The sequence below is a fragment of the Malaya genurostris genome, chromosome 1, assembly GCF_030247185.1.
Source record: "Malaya genurostris strain Urasoe2022 chromosome 1, Malgen_1.1, whole genome shotgun sequence".
Taxonomy (NCBI): domain Eukaryota; kingdom Metazoa; phylum Arthropoda; class Insecta; order Diptera; family Culicidae; genus Malaya; species Malaya genurostris.
This window is the reverse complement of record NC_080570.1, coordinates 74,061,920-74,080,251: the sequence shown is the minus strand read 5'-3', so window position 1 is coordinate 74,080,251 and position 18,332 is coordinate 74,061,920. Positions and strand designations below refer to the sequence as shown.

Below are 18,332 nucleotides of genomic sequence, written 5' to 3'. Positions count from 1 at the left end.
TCATCAGCTATGTAAATCTTGTAATTTAAATTTTTTTTTATGAAATTCGATTTGGATTTTTGGCTTAATCGATTGTTATATGATTAGATTCAAAGGCAAAATTTTATGGTTTCGAAGAATTTCTGTTTTTGATCCAACTTGCATTGATAAAGTTCGAAGATCAAATGGTTGTGGTTCCAAAGATATGATGACCCGACAAAACGCGTTGTTTTTTTTGTTGCGCAAATTTCTCGTAGATGGCTAAACCGATTTCAACAAGCTTATGCTCGTTTGAAAGCTACTATTTGGCCATATATCAAGTTCGAAAATTACATGGCTGTGACTTTTGGTTCCGGAGATATGATGGTATAAGTGACGTACCGACAAAACGTTGTTTTTTACCGCTCTAATACATATAAGGGTACCAATATTTTGGGACCACCTCTAATTTCGTAAAGCGGTAGAGCTCAAACGTTTAAGTCTCCATGCAAAATTTTAGCTAAATCGGATATGAGTAACGGGTGCTACCCGGCGGGTAAGGTACATGAGATTTCCGAAATCAGAAAAAAAAAGTTTGATGTTAAAAGTCTTAGAATTGCATGAAACGTCGAGATTTAGAGTAATCTCAAACAATTTTTGCCTTTCTCTATAGAAAGGTATTAAAGGGTGATTTTTTAAGAGCTTGAGAACTTTTTTAAACAATAAAACGCATAAAATTTGCAAAATCTCATCGGTTCTTTATTTTAAACGTTAGATTGGTACATGACATTTACTTTTTGAAGATAATTTCATTTAAATGTTGACCGCGGCTGCGTCTTAGGTGGTCCATTCGGAAAGTCCAATTTTGGGCAACTTTTTCGAGCATTTCGGCCGGAATAGCCCGAATTTCTTCGGAAATGTTGTCTTCCAAAGCTGGAATAGTTACTGGCTTATTTCTGTAGACTTTAGACTTGACGTAGCCCCACAAAAAATAGTCTAAAGGCGTCAAATCGCATGATCTTGGTGGCCAACTTACCGGTCCATTTCTTGAGATGAATTGTTCTCCGAAGTTTTCCCTCAAAATGGCCATAGAATCGCGAGCTGTGTGGCATGTAGCGCCATCTTGTTGAAACCACATGTCAACCAAGTTCAGTTCTTCCATTTTTGGCAACAAAAAGTTTGTTAGCATCGAACGATAGCGATCGCCATTCACTGTAACGTTGCGTCCAACAGCATCTTTGAAAAAATACGGTCCAATGATTCCACCAGCGTACAAACCACACCAAACAGTGCATTTTTCGGGATGCATGGGCAGTTCTTGAACGGCTTCTGGTTGCTCTTCACTCCAAATGCGGCAATTTTGCTTATTTACGTAGCCATTCAACCAGAAATGAGCCTCATCGCTGAACAAAATTTGTCGATAAAAAAGCGGATTTTCCGAATGGACCACCTAAGACGCAGCCGCGGTCAACATTTAAATGAAATTATCTTCAAAAAGTAAATGTCATGTACCAATCTAACGTTTAAAATCAAGAACCGATGAGATTTTGCAAATTTTATGCGTTTTATTGTTTAAAAAAGTTCTCAAGCTCTTAAAAAATCACCCTTTAGAATTGCTGGAAAAACCGACTTTCGAACGGAGCCTCGGAGACCCATAGTGTTATATACCATTCGACTCAGTTCGACGAGATCGGAAAATGTCTGTGTGTATGTGTGTGTGTGTGTGTGTATGTGTGTGTGTGCACTTTTAGAAGATATTTGAACGCGCTCAATTTTCTCAGAGATGGCTGAACCGATTTGAACAAACTTGGGCTCGTTTGAAAGCTACTGTCGGGCCATTGATCAAGTTCGAAGATCAAATGGCTGTGACTTTTGGTTTCGGAGATATGATTGTATAAGTGACGTAACCGACAAAAGGCGTTGAATTTGAACGCGCTCAATTTTCTCAGAGATGGCTGAACCGATTTTAACAAACTTGGGCTCGTTTGAAAGGTACTATCGGGCCATTGATCAAGTTCGAAGATCAAATGGCTGTGACTTTTGGTTCCGGAGATATGATTGTATAAGTGACGTAACCGACAAAAAGCGTTGTATTTGAACGCGCTCAATTTTCTCAGAGATAACTGAACCGATTTTAACAAACTTGGGCTCGTTTGAAAGCTACTGTCGGGCCATTGATCAAGTTCGAAGATCAAATGGCTGTGACTTTTGGTTTCGGAGATATGATTGTATAAGTGACGTAACCGACAAAAGGCGTTGAATTTGAACGCGCTCAATTTTCTCAGAGATGGCTGAACCGATTTTAACAAACTTGGGCTCGTTTGAAAGGTACTATCGGGCCAATGATCAAGTTCGAAGATCAAATGGCTGTGACTTTTGGTTCCGGAGATATGATTGTATAAGTGACGTAACCGACAAAAAGCGTTGTATTTGAACGCGCTCAATTTTCTCAGAGATAACTGAACCGATTTTAACAAACTATTTTCGTTAAGTTCTAGTGCTCAAAAGTTTAAGCACCTCGAAAAAAGCCTTCATGCAAAATTTGACCTAAATTGGACATGCGTAAGGGGTGCTGCCCGGTGGTAAAGGTTTGACAATTTTCGACCTTGAAAAAGCACCATAGGGGGGAGTACATGAAATTTCCAAAATCGAAATTTTTTTTGATGCCGAAACTCTTAAAACTGCATGAAACATCCAAATTTAGTGTTATCCCGAAAAAATTTTTTTTTGAAAAAATCAACTTTCTGGGACTTAGAAAAATTTTCATATTTTTTCTAAGTCCCAAAAAGTCGACTTTTTCAAAAAAAATTTTTTTCGAGATGACACTAAATCTCGACGTTTCATGCAATTCTAAGCCTTTTGGCATCAAAAATTTTTTTTCGATTTCGAAAATTTCATGTACTCCCCCCTATGGTGATTTTTCAAGATATATGAAAATTTCACTAAGTGGACTAAGAAGGCTTTTTTTAGATTAGCATTACTGTTCTCATACAAATAGGCAACGCAAATGTCAAGCACTAGTTTGGAAAAATGATGCTGACTGTGTAAAATAAACACTGAAGCATGCTTTTGTGAACTACTCGAATCAATCTGAATCAATTGGTGTCTAAATTTATTTTATAACATATGAAACATATTTTCATGAGACTGTTATGAAAGAAGAGAAAGGCATTATCACACCACTAGGTGGATTAAGAAGGGGTTTTTTTTTAAATCGACTCGTTGGAAATTTGTTACCGCAAAGCAATCTGTCGTCCCGGGTTGGCAGTTCAATGCATAGTGCGCTGATCTTACAAGCCAGTTGTCTTATGCTCGAGTCCCGACCTGGATCTTATGCCGTTTTTCATTGAAAAACACTGGTGGCGTGGATTGCTCTGATTTTGCACTTTCGAGCAGAAATGCAACATTCTGACGGTGTTTCATTGCGATTTCTGCTCGAAAGTGCAAAACCAGAGCAATCCACGATACCAGTGTTTTTCAATGAAAAACGCCATTAGTGTCAATAGGATCGTAGTACTAACCATGCGATGATTCTGTACGCTAAGCATCGGCTGCGAAGTCTGTTGAAACAGAAATGTCAAATTCCTTTAAAGAAATGTAGTGCCAAGGCTTTGATTTAAAAGGAATCTGTCGCCTTGGATACAAGCTATCCTATCATCTAGATAGAAAGGAACTTATCATTTCGATGATGACCTTGGTTTTTTTCCAGTGTTACTTGTGTTCATTTGGGCACCAGACACTATTCCGTCTAGTAGTGGAACCTGGAAATCCCCACCCTCGGCCAAAGTAGCCCATAAAGGAAAAAAAAAAAGAAATTTGAGGCAGCCACATGATCTTCAAATTAGACTCACAAATCAATAATAGTCTCGAACGAGTCAAAAAATGTTTAATTCAGCTCAACCATATCCGAGAAAATTGAGCAGTGATGAGTTTTGTCGTTTAAGTCACTTAAACCATCATATCTCCGGAACCAGAAGTGACAACCATTTGATCTTCGAGCTTGATCGATGACCTAATAGTAGCTTTCAAACGAAGCTTGTTGAAATCGCCTCAGTCATCTCCGAGAACATTGAGCGATATAAAAATCGTTGAAAGGTACACACACACAGACATTTTCCTATCTCGTCGAGTTGAGCCGAATGGTATATAACACCACATGTCTCCGAAACACCGTTCAGAAGTCGGTTTTTCCATCAATTCTACTATCTTTCTTAAGAGAAAGGCAAAAACAAAATTACAATTTATAGTAAATACATCTAATAGAATATACGGACATATATTGTCCGATGAATTGTAAAAGTAACAATAAATAAAAAAAAAGTAACGAAAAATTAAAAATAAATGCGAACGTCTTTCAATCATCGGCAAAACAATATACACTGAGGTGTTTTTTATGCGACTTTTTTATACGAATTTTCAAGGTTATGCGGTTGTTTTTATGCAAAGTTCCAGAGTTATGCGGTTTTTTTTATGCGAAGTTTTAGAGTTATGCGATTTTATATGCGAATTTTCAGAGTTATGCGTTTTTTTATGCGGTACGTAAACTCGCATAAAAAAAGACTTCAGTGTATTAGCTATAAAAATGGAGCTATAAATATATAAGATTCGACAATTTTGTTGAAAATACAAGTTTTTCTGTGATCAAAACAATGCACAGCCTTTCTACATTCCAATATGAAACTTAGTCATCTGTTTCGAGATTTTACCTCCGAAAGTTTTGATATGATGTAAATAAATGTAGTATTGTGCTATAATTGATGCTTGCTCTACATGCATCATTAGTTAATCATAAATATTGAAAGAGAAGTATCATGAAATGGTAGACTATATGTGCAAGCAGAATAGTTAATCAGTTCTGGCCTTTTTCGAGTAATACAAACCCATTCTATTAAAATTAGTTCACAACTACACGTGGAGAATTTTGTATATAATTATTTCTCTCCTTGGCGTTTAGTTTTTCTTACTGTATTTTGTTCGGCGACGTGATCTCTCCTAGTGAATACCGAATACCGAAACCACTCTCTACATAGAAATATTTCTCTAACACACGGCATGGCGCATTCGCTGTTTTGCCCCTCTATCCTGCAATCAAGCCACGGCTCGTTCGCCATTTTGATTGTTTTGACAAGAAAACCACGAATGAAAACAAACCTGAAATGTGTTTTACATTGATCAAAAAAGTTACATGTGCTGTACCGTACAATGATTTAAAAATTGCTGAACTTGTTTTCGTTATTTCAGTAAAGATGTCCCTAAATATTTATACCGTTTCAATAATACTGCCATGGCTAAATAGCTGACCTTAAACTTTTGTTTTTTATTTCTACCAACACCTTCCTCGTCAACAAAAAGAATCGATACGGAATAAACCATCAATATTTCTATAAATTTTTATAGTCGGACAGACTCACTCACCTGAAGTATCTGTAAACGCATTCAGAAAAAGTAGTCCTAAAACAAATATTGGGCAGTATCGAAATAGCAGCGCCATAAAAGTATGTAATCATTTGGACTTCACTTCCAGATTTGACGATACTTTTCACGTTTTCAGCAAACGTGGCCCATTGGAGGATGCTGCTAATATGAGTATACTTTTGCAGCCTTATTTTAGTTTTGCTGTTTATAATGTAAACATAAACACTTTCTTGCAATTTTTTCCAGTAACATCATTGTATCAACGATCTAATCTATATAGAATTCACTTAGTTTTCTTTTTCAATTTTCGGCAAGTTGCGTACATGTGCGATTACCATAAATAGTAACCTCAGCAAACACACATCTCCGTTTTAGACACTTTCTTCATACTAATGAATCATTTGTTGCTGTTGCACTAGATGCTTTTCAGTTCAGTACCAAAGGTAACAGGCCGAAATACACTCCGAAAATAAGATTTCTTGCGTAGGCAGAATTTGAACATGAAACCGTCGAACACTATACAAACACCAAAAACAGAATTTTGCGTTTTCAATTCATACGTGCAATACAAATTAGCGCTCTTCTACAAACTATTTCTATCAATTTAAATTTCAAACACTTGTGCGTCACACTGATGACTGCTCTTTTTCCAAGCACAAATATATTATTGTCATCTAACAACTACACCATTCGCAGCATCTTCTAGTAGAAACAGCTTCTATGCAACGATTTTTTTTATTAGACTCGATTTTAAGAGGTGTTCCAAAAGACCAATACAATCGAATCAAACCACCATTTAGATTTGTTTGCAAAAATCCATACCCTATCCTTTCAGCTTTATGTGCTTAATTTGCACACACCGCAATCCGTTGAGTTCCGAAAAATATCGATTTTATATTTAAGCTTCCGGTGTGTTGTAAGTTTTTTGTCTACAGATATACTTTTTATTTATTGATAAGAATCATTCCGCGATCAATCCAATTCATTTTTTCTTTGCTGTATCCATCCATAATGGTTTTTTCCGGGTGTTTTTCAGTACAATTCATGAACGCGTAAATTACGTCTCAACACTAAGGCGACCGACCGAAAACTGACGATCTTGTAACTCTGTGTTGGTTGTTTGAAGAACAGTTATGTGTTGGTGTTTCTGTGGAACATAAATTTCGTGCAGCGAAGCGACGCGTTCGACATGCGTTGCTTGGTTGCAATTTTACACTAGATGGTGTGATTGTCGACGGAGTTTTTCAGAGCAAATACAGGGATTAAAAAAATCAGGAGCCCGCATAGCGTTTTGGCTGCCTGGGCAGCCATTGCCACCAGACGGCTACCAAAATTGATTCAGTGACGGTTGTCAAATCCAATTTGACAAAACAAAGTCGCCTGTATCTAAGTTAGCCGAGCGTTTTCATCTTCTCACTTTCGCTGAAAATTTCAAAGATTTCAATGTGGAAAAATCCTGGTGGATACGGTTGTATCGACGACACGACCAGACACTCCGAAGAAAAATCGGAATAAAAAGTGATCGTGAGCGATTTACCACCAATTACCATAAATATAGCGACCCCTTGAAAATGACAAAAACTAACTATTCGAGCAACACTGTTTAAGTTGCTATGAGCTAGTTACCAAGGAGCACAAGGATAAATAAACAAACAGTTTGAAACAGTTGTGGAATAATTCCACATTTCATGGTTTTTAAAAATCTTGCAAAAAATAACAATAATTCATTCGAGGGCTGAATTGTATATAAAGTTTGTCAAACGCCGATGCTTGGTGAGTGTAAATGATATTCTAATTTGTATAAATGAATTTCTAATCGCTTTGTGTTTTTAGTTCGACCTCGAAAAAAGTTCTCTGGAACCAAATACTTAGGAAGCAAAGCTAAAAACTTTAAATGAGTTGATTGAAAAGTCCCGATTGAGTACGCAAATGCAGGAAATTCTTGGGACATATTTACTTTTAGAGAAAATGGAAGAAAGCGTCCTGAAAGCGATAATTTTGTACAGCATTGAAACGGGGCAGCAATGCTCCAGCATGTTGGATGATGTATTTTTCATTATTCGGAAGTGCATTCGACGTGGAACGTGGAACGCAATCGCTAGACGGAGTGTGTGCTGTTGTTAATAACGCTGCTAGTTGCTTGGAACTAGACTTCATAAATGCTTTGAAATCACCTCTGAAATCTGGTTACCCTACCGGTTACATAGATCTAGCCCAGGGGTTCCCAAACTATTTTGGGTCTTGGACCCCTTTACTACAACTGACTTAGGCCTCAGACCCCCATCAACAAATTCATTTGAAAATTCAAAAAATTTACTTCTTATTATTGATGTAAAATACTTACCAATTTTTTCAATTTTGTTAGGGTAAATATTTCAAATAACAACTTATATCAATTTCTAGACCTCGTCGACCCCCATAGTCAGTTTTCGTATACGTCGACCCCCACAAAAAGCATATCGACCCCAAGGGGTCTATATCGACCACTTTGGGAATCCCTGATCTAGCCCAATCGGCACTTCAAAGTTCAATCTAGCAAGGGCGATTACAAACTAGTGACGTTGAACAGGCACGTGCAAAAATTTTTTAAACCTCGTTTGCATCCGTGTGTTGACCAATTTATCAATCACAATCACAACCTCGCTGAGGAAGAGTTGGCATCGTATGAAGCTGGGGAAACATTTATACAATGCCTTATAGTGCAAGTCGATGCCTTATTAACGGCGTTCAAAACTGCCCTCACACCAAGAAATTATGATGGATTATGATTATTCGGTTAGTATCATTACTAGTGAAGTTACAAGTCGCCTGGAGCGAGTTATCAAAAAATCTACATTCATTCGGCTTGGTGGACTAGTTTTAGTTTTTTTGCTTAGTTAAATGAATATGTTCCCCCTGAAGATAACACACGAGAAGTTTTTTATTGCCTTAAACATCCAAAATCAAATTTTTAGTAGTGAATAATTTGCGTTGCCGGTACGGTACGCCACTACGAATTACATATTCGTTATGAGACAAGTACTCCAAAAGTGTCGAGAATACAACGCGCCAGCTGAAGATTATGCAGCTGCCAAGCTGCAGATTATGCAGCTATGGCAGATCTCTGAAAGAATAAATTTAATACCTGCCAGCGTGCCAACTACACTCAGTGGTTTCGTTTTAAGTGAGAATCTCTTGTTTTTGTTTACATTTATTTTGTGGTTACCAAGGCTACTGGTAACTGTTTTTCAAAATCAATAATTTACCAACTTGTGTTGTCAGTTCCAACATTTTTTCAAGCGATTCCATTTTGACATTACCAGTTACTGAGGGGTAGCTCGATTTACGATACAGTTTTAAAAGCGAGTGGCAGGTCGTGTCGTCGGTTGTATCGTTTGAGGCAGCGGTGAGGCAGTCGGTCACCAGAATGTCTGCCAGCCATATTTTTCCAGGCAGCGTTTAGTCAGCCATCTGGCAGCCATGCGTATGCGGGAGGGATTGTGCGGGTGCAATTCAGCATCTAGAAGTTTTATATGGAAGATCTATAATAGAACTGAAACTAAAACAAACGTATCCCCAGCCATCCGTTCTAGTTTTAGTTATTCGAACAGTTCTTCAGCCAAATTTAAAACTGGCATACGATGCCGTTCTATTGTTTCTATATTTGAAACACGACTACCAGTTTTTCTTGTTATAAAATCCAGATTTAAATGATAAGATCAAATTCAGCAGCTAGAAGCAGTCTATATGGAAGATCTATAATAGAGCAGAAACTGGAACAAACGTATCTCCAGCAAGCCGTTCTAGTTGTATTTATTCGACCAGTTCTTCTGTCAAATTTAAAACTGGTCTACGATGCCGTTCTATTTTTTGTACATTTGAAACACGAGTAAAACACTGCGCTGGAGCTGCCAGTTTTTCTTGTTATAATATTCAGATTTAAATTTTGTAACTGACATAAATTATGCATCTAGAACTAGAACACTACTGAATATGCCCTAAAACTGACATAACCTATGCATCTAGAACTAGAACACTACTGAATATGCTTTTAGATTTCAGAAACGTTGAACAGAGAATCCAGATTCAAATGGTAAAACTGACATAACATGCATCTAGAACTAGAACACTATTGAACATGCTTTTAGATTTCAGAAAGGTTGAACAGAGAATCTTAGAAATTTAGGAGGGATTAAGTCCCTTAGATCAAACTCAGCAACAGGAAGAACGTTTTACCTATATGAATCGGCAATTCATGATTCAACCATAAATCAAATAAACATAGATTTCCCAGTGTAATACTAATGTAGTTGAGCAACCCGTGACAGCAAAAGCACCGTCTGGTGGAGAATGGGTGCGTAAATGCTCCTAAAATGCATGCATAAGTTGCCTGAGCATTTAACAAAACCACAGTAGCTAATGGAAAAAAGTACACCCGTTTTTCACTAGAGGTGCTGTTAGTGTCACAGTACAGTCGGAAATCTATGTTTATTTGATTTATGATTCAACCCTGATCGCCTTTGCGAGCTTACAGCAAAATTGCTACTGACAAGCTTGGCAATAATTGACAGTTAACGAATTTAGGAATGCCGGGATTCTCAGTAATTATACATTTTGCCGAAACGATTACCGAGCACTCGGCCGACGACACGACCTGCCACTCGCTATTCAAAACTGTATCACAAATTTAACTACCCCTCAGTAACTCGTAATGTCAAAATGAAAACGCTTGAAAAATGTTTGAAACTGGCAACTCAGCCTGAAAAATGTGGTTTTTGGAATAACAGCTATTGTTGCCTTAGTTACATTTATTTACCTTAATATTTTCACAACAGTCGAAAGAGAGGATTTAAATATACCTATTTTTAACTGCGAAGGTTGTTCCGCTACGGAGAAGCTCTACCATTTTTAAAGAGAAACCATTCTTTTGGGGTTTCTACGGTTTCTTTGCACTGGTATTCGAAGCCACACTGTTGTATATTTTAAAGAAGTCTGATATGAGTTATTCGTATAAGGAAGAAATCAGAGTCGACAACGGAACGTATTAGGAAATATTCATAGGATTGATCTTCGTTGTGCATAATTTATTAGATCTATTGATACCATACCAGATTTCACAATCGAACCTACCCTGACCTGTTTCTGGGTGTTTTTTTTAACAGATACTGAATTGTACTTTGCGGTATATTCAAGTGAAAACTCTGATCTAATACATAGATTCTAATCAAACAAAACATTCATACGAAACAAATTTTAAATGGTTCATGGTCGCGAAAAAATTCATGGGGCCAGTTTTTTTAAATTTAATTTTATTACAGTTATATAATCTTTATCTTTCGCGGTAGCGGTAAAAGACTTCCTAAACTAAGAAATAGGCTAATGGAAATATTTTGATTACTCTAATATATTTTGGACTGGCGCTCATATTTTTGGTTGTAATCAAAATGGAGTACATATTCATAGCTAACATGTTTACGAATGGAAACATCTTTAAAATTTTGGGTCACGATGTACTTCATTTTGATTATTTTCAGAAATATGTACGCTGGACCAAAATATATTAGTGGCTAAAATATCTCCGTTACCCTGCATTAGAGATAAGCGATTCGTTCGCGATCGGTTCAAAAGAAATAGTTCTTTTGAAAGTATTAATGACCAACAGTTCTTTTTTCTAGAACGATAGTTCTTCAGTTTATAGTTGTGGACCTTATATTTTTTTATCGCCCCGTCTTTTTCGAGAACGGTAGAAAACAGTTTATTGCGAAACCTCAGGTTAGTTATTCAACAAGCAAACATAACTAGTTCTTTTAATAGAACTCTGCATCACTTAACGCCTCTTTGAAATGAAATGTTTTGCCCATCTCTATCCTGCATGATCAATTGTTGAACCTGGCACTGGTGCAGGATAATCCTGTAATTGCGAATAAATAAAAATAAAACACTAAGCTTCTGGAAACGTTAGATCAAACCATCATTTCCAAATCAAAATCTTCAGACGCCAAGCCCCTTCAAAAATCATAAAGTGCGTGTCATTCGAAATCACAGCTATTGATCGAACCGCATTCGCACAGCCAGCCAAATTTTGATCCTCAAAGAGCCTTATTTCTTCCCAACATGTTTTACCGGGTACAAGATTTTCGAAGATATGATTTTTGCAAATAGCCTCACGAGAGCTTGAAGATGCATTGAGCTTACTGCATCGGTAATTTTCACTATGTCCTGATACTTATTATCATGACGATTAGTCTAGGTGTTATATTTGGTGTCCTGAAACGATCCATCATAATAAAACCCCGAAGTAACATTAAGACTTTTTAATCTTCCAATACCAATTCTGCCTTGTTGAAGCGTCCCCCGAAGAGTAATCCAGCAAGATCTAGTTTACACTCAGGATAATTTTACAAATAACACAATTCAATACAATGAATAAATGATATATATTCGGTACTGCAAAAGTTTGAAATCACTAGAAAAAACTGTTGTGGTTTTATTCGACATTATGGTTTGTTTATTTATTATGGGGCCTCCTTGGTAACTAGTTCGTAGCAACTTAAACAGTGTTGCGCAAGAAGAATATTTTTATCATTTTCAAGGGGCCGCTATATTCGTGGTAACTGGCGGTAAATCCCTCACAGACACTTTTTATCTCAATTTTTCTTCGGAGTGTCTGGTCGTGTCGTCGACTCGGCTGTGCAAATCTCGGCATTTTTTACGAGATTCAGCAATAAAATTTAAGTGTGTATGTGTGTTGTCAACAAAGAGGTCGAGATCTCGGAGATGGCTGGATCGATTTTGACCAAACTAGTCGCAAATGAAAGGTCTTCCCGTCACCCTGAACGCTATTGAAAAGTTTTGAGATAGGATGTTTACTTTTTGAGGTATACGAAGTTTTATGTAAAAATTTTCAGGTTTTTGACAATATCTGTCACTATAGACCTTAAAAACAGAATATGTTTCAGACTTAGATTCCGGTAATAGCTATCCAACAAGCCATTGATTGTCAAAATCCGTCCATTTTTAACGGAGATATCGATATTTCTGTGTAAGCGACTTTTCACCTTATTCCAGTAGTAGGAGTTTTAGGTGCTTGATGATAAAGCGATGTTTTAGAGCAAAGTGAAAAACGATTTTCAATACTGTTCTTTGCAATTGTTTTTGGTACCTAGAAGATTATGCACAGCACCCTTTTTCATGACATTTCAATTTAAGCACGGTTAGTTTTTAGCATCATAATCGTTCGAATATGACATATGTGTTAGAAAGATGGTAGTATTATCAAATTCAAAACAATATTCATTGTTTATATTGATTTATACTGCTTGTTTTATGATTACTGGAAGAACACAAACTCTTACACCCTTATATCATTCGAAGAACATCGTCGAGAGAAGCACATTTGTGTGTGAAAAAAATAATAATAATTATATAACATTCCAATAAATGATCTTGAGGTTCCAAAGACACTAATTGTTCTTAATCTGATTCTACTTCCGGTTCAGGAGATACAGCGTGATTAGTATAAAAATTTCACATAAATTTATCGGGTTTATCGGGTTCACAGATTTTGAGAGCCGATGACCAAAAGAACTTATTACAGCTTTACCGGTATTTGGTTTTCGATCCCGAAAGGTACTCAAAAATTTTATAAGGAACGCACTACGATTTCTCTAAAATGGCTACACTGATTTTCAAGTATTTCAAATCTAATGAAATGGTTAACAATCCATTGGGCGAATTTAACTGACTTCGGCTACACCGATATTCGAATTCCGTTTCCTAAAGTATAGAGAATAGAGAAGCTGAAATAAGGCGAACACTAATTTAATAAACAAAAATTCATATTAGAATAAACTTATGGTTCCATAAAAAATTAGTAAATTTTATTCGATTCAAACTTCCAATTTGAAATTACAGAGTGATGAGTATTTAAAATTCAATCCGTCCTAGAAGATGACGATACCAAAAAATCTTCAAAGCAGGGCTCAAAACTATATCAATTTATTCGTTATACTAATTCATGGCCATACGAACTATTTTTGGTTATGCTGATCTCTGAATACCGAATGAATTACAAAAACTTTAAAGAGGAACTCACTTCTACATCTCATGGAATACTTAATCGATTGCCACAAGTTTAGATTAAAAGGAATTATTTTAGGGTTTCATATAATTTCTCTCTTCGATTCATATTGTAGTTCCAAAATCACAAGGTGATCGAAATTTTATACTGTCATTTAGAACGAAATTCATTAAAATAATTTTACGAAAACTCAAAACATCAAAGAATATTCATACGAAAAACACATACTGATTGATGAAAAATGGTATAATCTCACTGCTAGGTGGACTAAGCACTTTATACGTTTGATGATAATCTGTGATTTGTTTGATGATTACTCCACAGAGAAGAGACATCCAAGTAGAGAAATAAGAAAAGTGTAAGAAATTTTACGGTTGTTTTAAAAAGCAACCACCAAGTAGCAATTCTTCTGTAGAAGCGCTTCGAGCAGTCCAGTAATCCCTTATCGGCTCTTGCTTCCATACAATGGAAATTCATGCGTGCAAAGTCGTGCGCAACGGTGATTTCTGTTCTCTGTGATGATAATAACAATAATAGTCAGGGCTTGTTCTGGGGGCATGATGTGCTTCAAGAAAATTTCGAAAATTTCACCGTGACTCATTTCGGTATTTTAAAGCTAATCATACTTATCAGATCAACAAATCACAATAATGCTGATGAAAATCTTGATAACATCGTCCCTGTTTTTACGTTATCAATTATATGAAGTTCGGAAATTTTTAACATTATCCTACAACTTACAAGACAAGACCTGAATTTGGAAAGAGTTTCAAGATCAGAGTATTTCGTCACTTTCTTAAGTTGTCGTTTATTTGACTGTTTGAACGTTTTCAACACACATCATCTTGTGGTTCCGAAACCGGAAGGTGTATATGAGTTTCAACGAGCAAACACGAGAGAGGTTTTTCGCATATGACAAAAGGCTTCTCTTCCACAAAAAAAAATGTATTTTTAATTCACCTAGTGGTGTGATAATGTATTTCTCTTGTTATTCACACAGTCTCATTAAAAACACAAATCTGGTCTCATTTTTTATACAAATTCAATACAAAAGTATGATTTAGCCTAAGCTCCGAGAAAAGTGAGCGTATAAAAAGGTGCGATTTACCGGATACGTCACTTTTACGGTCATATCTCCGGAACCGAAAGCGTCTTCCATTTAATATTTGAACTTGATCCAGAATCCCATAGTAGCCTTCGAACTGACCTAAGCTTGCTTGAATTGGGTGAGAAATTATCGATAAAAGTGAGCGTAAAACAAGTACGAGTTGACGGATATGTCACTTCTACGAGAATATCTCCGGAACCAAAAGTGTCAACGGTTTGATCTTCGAACTTTATCCACCAGTCAATATTAGCCTACAAATGAGCCTGAGCTTGTTGAAACCCAAGTTGAGCGCGGTTTTATGATTACATCAATTCTACGAGAATATCTTCGGAACCGGAAGTGTCATATGTTTGATATTTGAACTTGATCGAACACAATCCAAGTTTCGAATATTGTGACAAATTGTGACAAGAGGGGGTTTCTCAAGATTGATCAGAAAACAAATCATGCTCATTCTTAATATGTAACCTAAATTGACTTAGAGTATGACATGAACGTCACTGTGGGAAGGAAAGAAATGTTAGTTCAACACTTGCTACTACTAGTGACCGAGGAATTCTCTGCATCACCACAAGTGTTACGGAGTGGGGTTAGTGGAGTGAGGAAACGATCAGGATTGACTTAGTAGATAGTACGCTCATTTGTAGCCGATCTTAAAGTGTATAAATAATATGAATTATTTATCATATTAAACCGGTTCACAACGACGCATAATTCCGCCATATTTCAATAATGCAATATTTTCATTCAGTGGAATGAATTTAAATTCTCTTTAAAGTGGAATCAGTTTAAATTCTTAGGTCAATCAATTTGAAACTAACCGAACCATCAATCTTACCTCATAATACGATATCAATGACAATTGTTTTGTAAGAACAATCTACAAACATGGAAATGACAACTTATTCGCAATAGCCGCTTGATTTATAACATGTATTGTTAAATTTGTAACGAAATGTTCGTTTTTAAACCTATAGTTTTTTCAATCCCCCAGACAACCAGATGCTGAGAGATAACTATGGAGTGATTTTAATTGAGGGCCATTTATGTTAGTGGAACAGTTTTCTTGCTGACGAATAGTCATATTCGAAAAAGATTCAAAGGATGCGAATAAACTGAACTCACCACCAAAGGCTCGCAATATGCATTAGAAAACTGAATTCTTAAAATAAGTTACTATACAAGCATGCTTAATAAGAAAAACTACTAACAAAAAGGTTACACAATTTCAATAAAAGCTCCGCTAACGAATCACCCCATGAGAATAAGCGATGAGAAACGTGTATGAATCATTTTTGATTAGACCATTCCTAATAACTCGAGGAAATAGATAAAAAACTACAAGGACCAGCCCCATGGGGTTGTTCGAGCCGTTGATGTGGAACAAGGCAACCAAAATTTCTAATGATCTACAATCAAAAAGTTCAATCAATCCGAACCAACACCGAACATCATTTGTCTTGATTTGCATTTGTTTTATGACCGACGAAATTACACCATTATCCCAAATATATGCAATTATATCTTTGTACATACTTGCGATTTCGATAATTAAGCTTCTCTTCGCCAAGCTTGTGTTCAAGTTTTTTTATGCAAGCTGTTTTTTAGCGTTAAGTTTCTCTACCATTCTGCGATTTCGGTTGAAGCGATAAACTATTTCTCATTATCAATCGAGCTCATCTAATATAAATTAGAAATTAATCTTAAGCACTCAAAATTTATCCAGAGGTAGTTGTCAATTTCTCATGGGGAAACGACATAACATGGAATTCCGAGCATGCATGACACAAGATCAGAGTATACCAATTAAGGGCTGAGGCCAGTGTGTTTTAGGGCGTTTTAAAGGGCTATTTTCACGCTTCAAATCTGATTTTCTCAGAAACGGTGACGAATATCAAAAAACCCAACAGACAATCTCTTAGAAATTTAATTCAGATTATTCTGTGAAAATTTCAGAATGATTGTTTGACTTTAGCGGTCGGGAAAGTCTTTTTTCTTAAGGAAGAATTGCATAGCTGAAAACGGCAACTTTCAACTTGTTCATTGAAAATCCCGCCTTCAAAAGCATAGATCAAAAATCTATCCTGACAATGTTTAGATAATTTAGTTTAGATGCGATTAGTGCATAAAAACATATATGTTGTCGCGATGAAAATTAAGTGAAAGTTATTTTTGTGGAGGTTAGTCGATTTCTATGTCGGCGTAATTTTAGTTCCCTGGTAACGTAACGAAACATGAGAGAGAAATATGCCGCTGCCAAACAAGCGGTAGCTTTATTGGATTTTATGTGATGTAGTCAAACTTGTAACCGAAAATATCAAAACTTTCTTGGCCACCCGGCCACATCGAGAGTCATTTTACACATTTACGAGAGAGCATGAAGAGAAATGTAATACGCACAGCGAGCGACACGGTTTTACGCTAACAACAGGCATCAGCCCAAGCTTCAAATCGTTTTATGGCACGTTTTTGTCTTGCTGTCTAGCAACAACCTATCTCTAGCATGCTAGGAATAGGACTGAAACGTTAGCTTTAATTTCGCTTCTATTTATAGATTCGCGTGCTTCCAACAGCTTCGCTTTTGCATCGATTGACCAATCAGAGCGATGCTCTCTCTTTGATACATCGCTTACTCTTTCAAAACCGTCGACTATGGCAGGGAAATCCGGTATGCTGGAGATTTTTTGCAGACAAAATAGGACACTGCTAGCTATTAATCAACATTTCAATGATATACAATTCAAAATACATGGCTATGAACATTCAAATCAATACGTAGAAATATTTCCTATCAAATGATGAAATAATATTAATAATTGATACAAAACAGACTGAGCTGTAAGTGTTTAAAACCTGACCACATTTCTACGTGTAGTTTGTGATTTGCACCCCTAATAAAGATGTGTTCCACATCAAAAAAATTCCTTGAAGTGATGGTATTCTAATAACTGAAAGTAACTCCTGCAATTCGGAGAAAGATAATAGGTTTTATCAATCATCCATTGAGCCCTATCCCCCCTCAATTTAAAGGTGTATATGAGGTACAATAACTGCTATTGTATTTTGTTAAACACCGACTACGGATTCCAGAGATTTGGGTCGACTAGCAATATCAATTTGATTCGTCTGGATCGAGATGATCCCTATGGAGGAGTACTTTTGGGGGTCAAAAAGTGCTATTCTTTCTATCGCATTAACCTCCCCTCGATACCAGGTATTGTTGGACTGTACGGTTGGACTGCACGTGGAGGGTGATCCATGATCCCCACGGTAGTGATCATCTACCTATCGTGATTTCAATCGCCTACGGATTAAGACCATCGGAGACAATCAATGTTTCGTATGACCTTACACGAAATATTAATTGGAAATGCAACGCAAATTTGATATCTGAGAAACTAGAAACAACACAAGAAGTCCCTCCGGAGGAAGAGTACACGTTTTTGGCTGGCTTGATTCTCGACACCGCGACTCAAGCTCAGACGAAACCTGTACTCGGCGCGAAAACTAACATCCGTTCCCCCAACCCGTAATGGGACAAAGAGTGCTCAGAATTAAACGCGAAGAGGGCTTCATCTTTTATCGAGTTTAGGAAAAACGAAACACCTGATAATTTTAGAAACTACGCGGCATTAGACGCTAAAATAAAAAGCTTGATTAAAGCGAAGAAAAGCGGTTTTTGGCGTCGATTCGTGAACGGATTATCGAGAGAAACATCAATGAGCACTCTTTGGAACACAGCCCGACGAATGCGCAACAAAAACACCACGAACGAAAACGAGGAATATTCTA

At 36.7% G+C, this 18,332-nt stretch overlaps 1 protein-coding gene and 1 long non-coding RNA gene across 2 annotated transcripts in view; both read right to left on the bottom strand.

The window, feature by feature from the left end:
* Window positions 1-6,448, bottom strand: part of LOC131440489 (protogenin) — a 49,226-nt gene extending 42,778 nt beyond the window's left edge. The window contains exon 1 of the mRNA XM_058611806.1: window positions 5,374-6,448. Coding sequence (XP_058467789.1) covers window positions 5,374-5,449 — 76 coding nt within the window. The 5' untranslated portion in view covers window positions 5,450-6,448. The remainder of the gene's footprint in view (window positions 1-5,373) is intronic.
* A 3,796-nt stretch (window positions 6,449-10,244) lies between these two features.
* Window positions 10,245-11,859, bottom strand: LOC131438554 (uncharacterized). The gene is made up of 3 exons (XR_009230959.1): window positions 11,682-11,859; window positions 11,322-11,619; window positions 10,245-11,263 (listed from the first exon to the last, which is right to left on the bottom strand). It is a non-coding gene; the product is annotated as an uncharacterized LOC131438554 (long non-coding RNA).
* Between the last annotated feature and the right edge of the window lie 6,473 nt (window positions 11,860-18,332).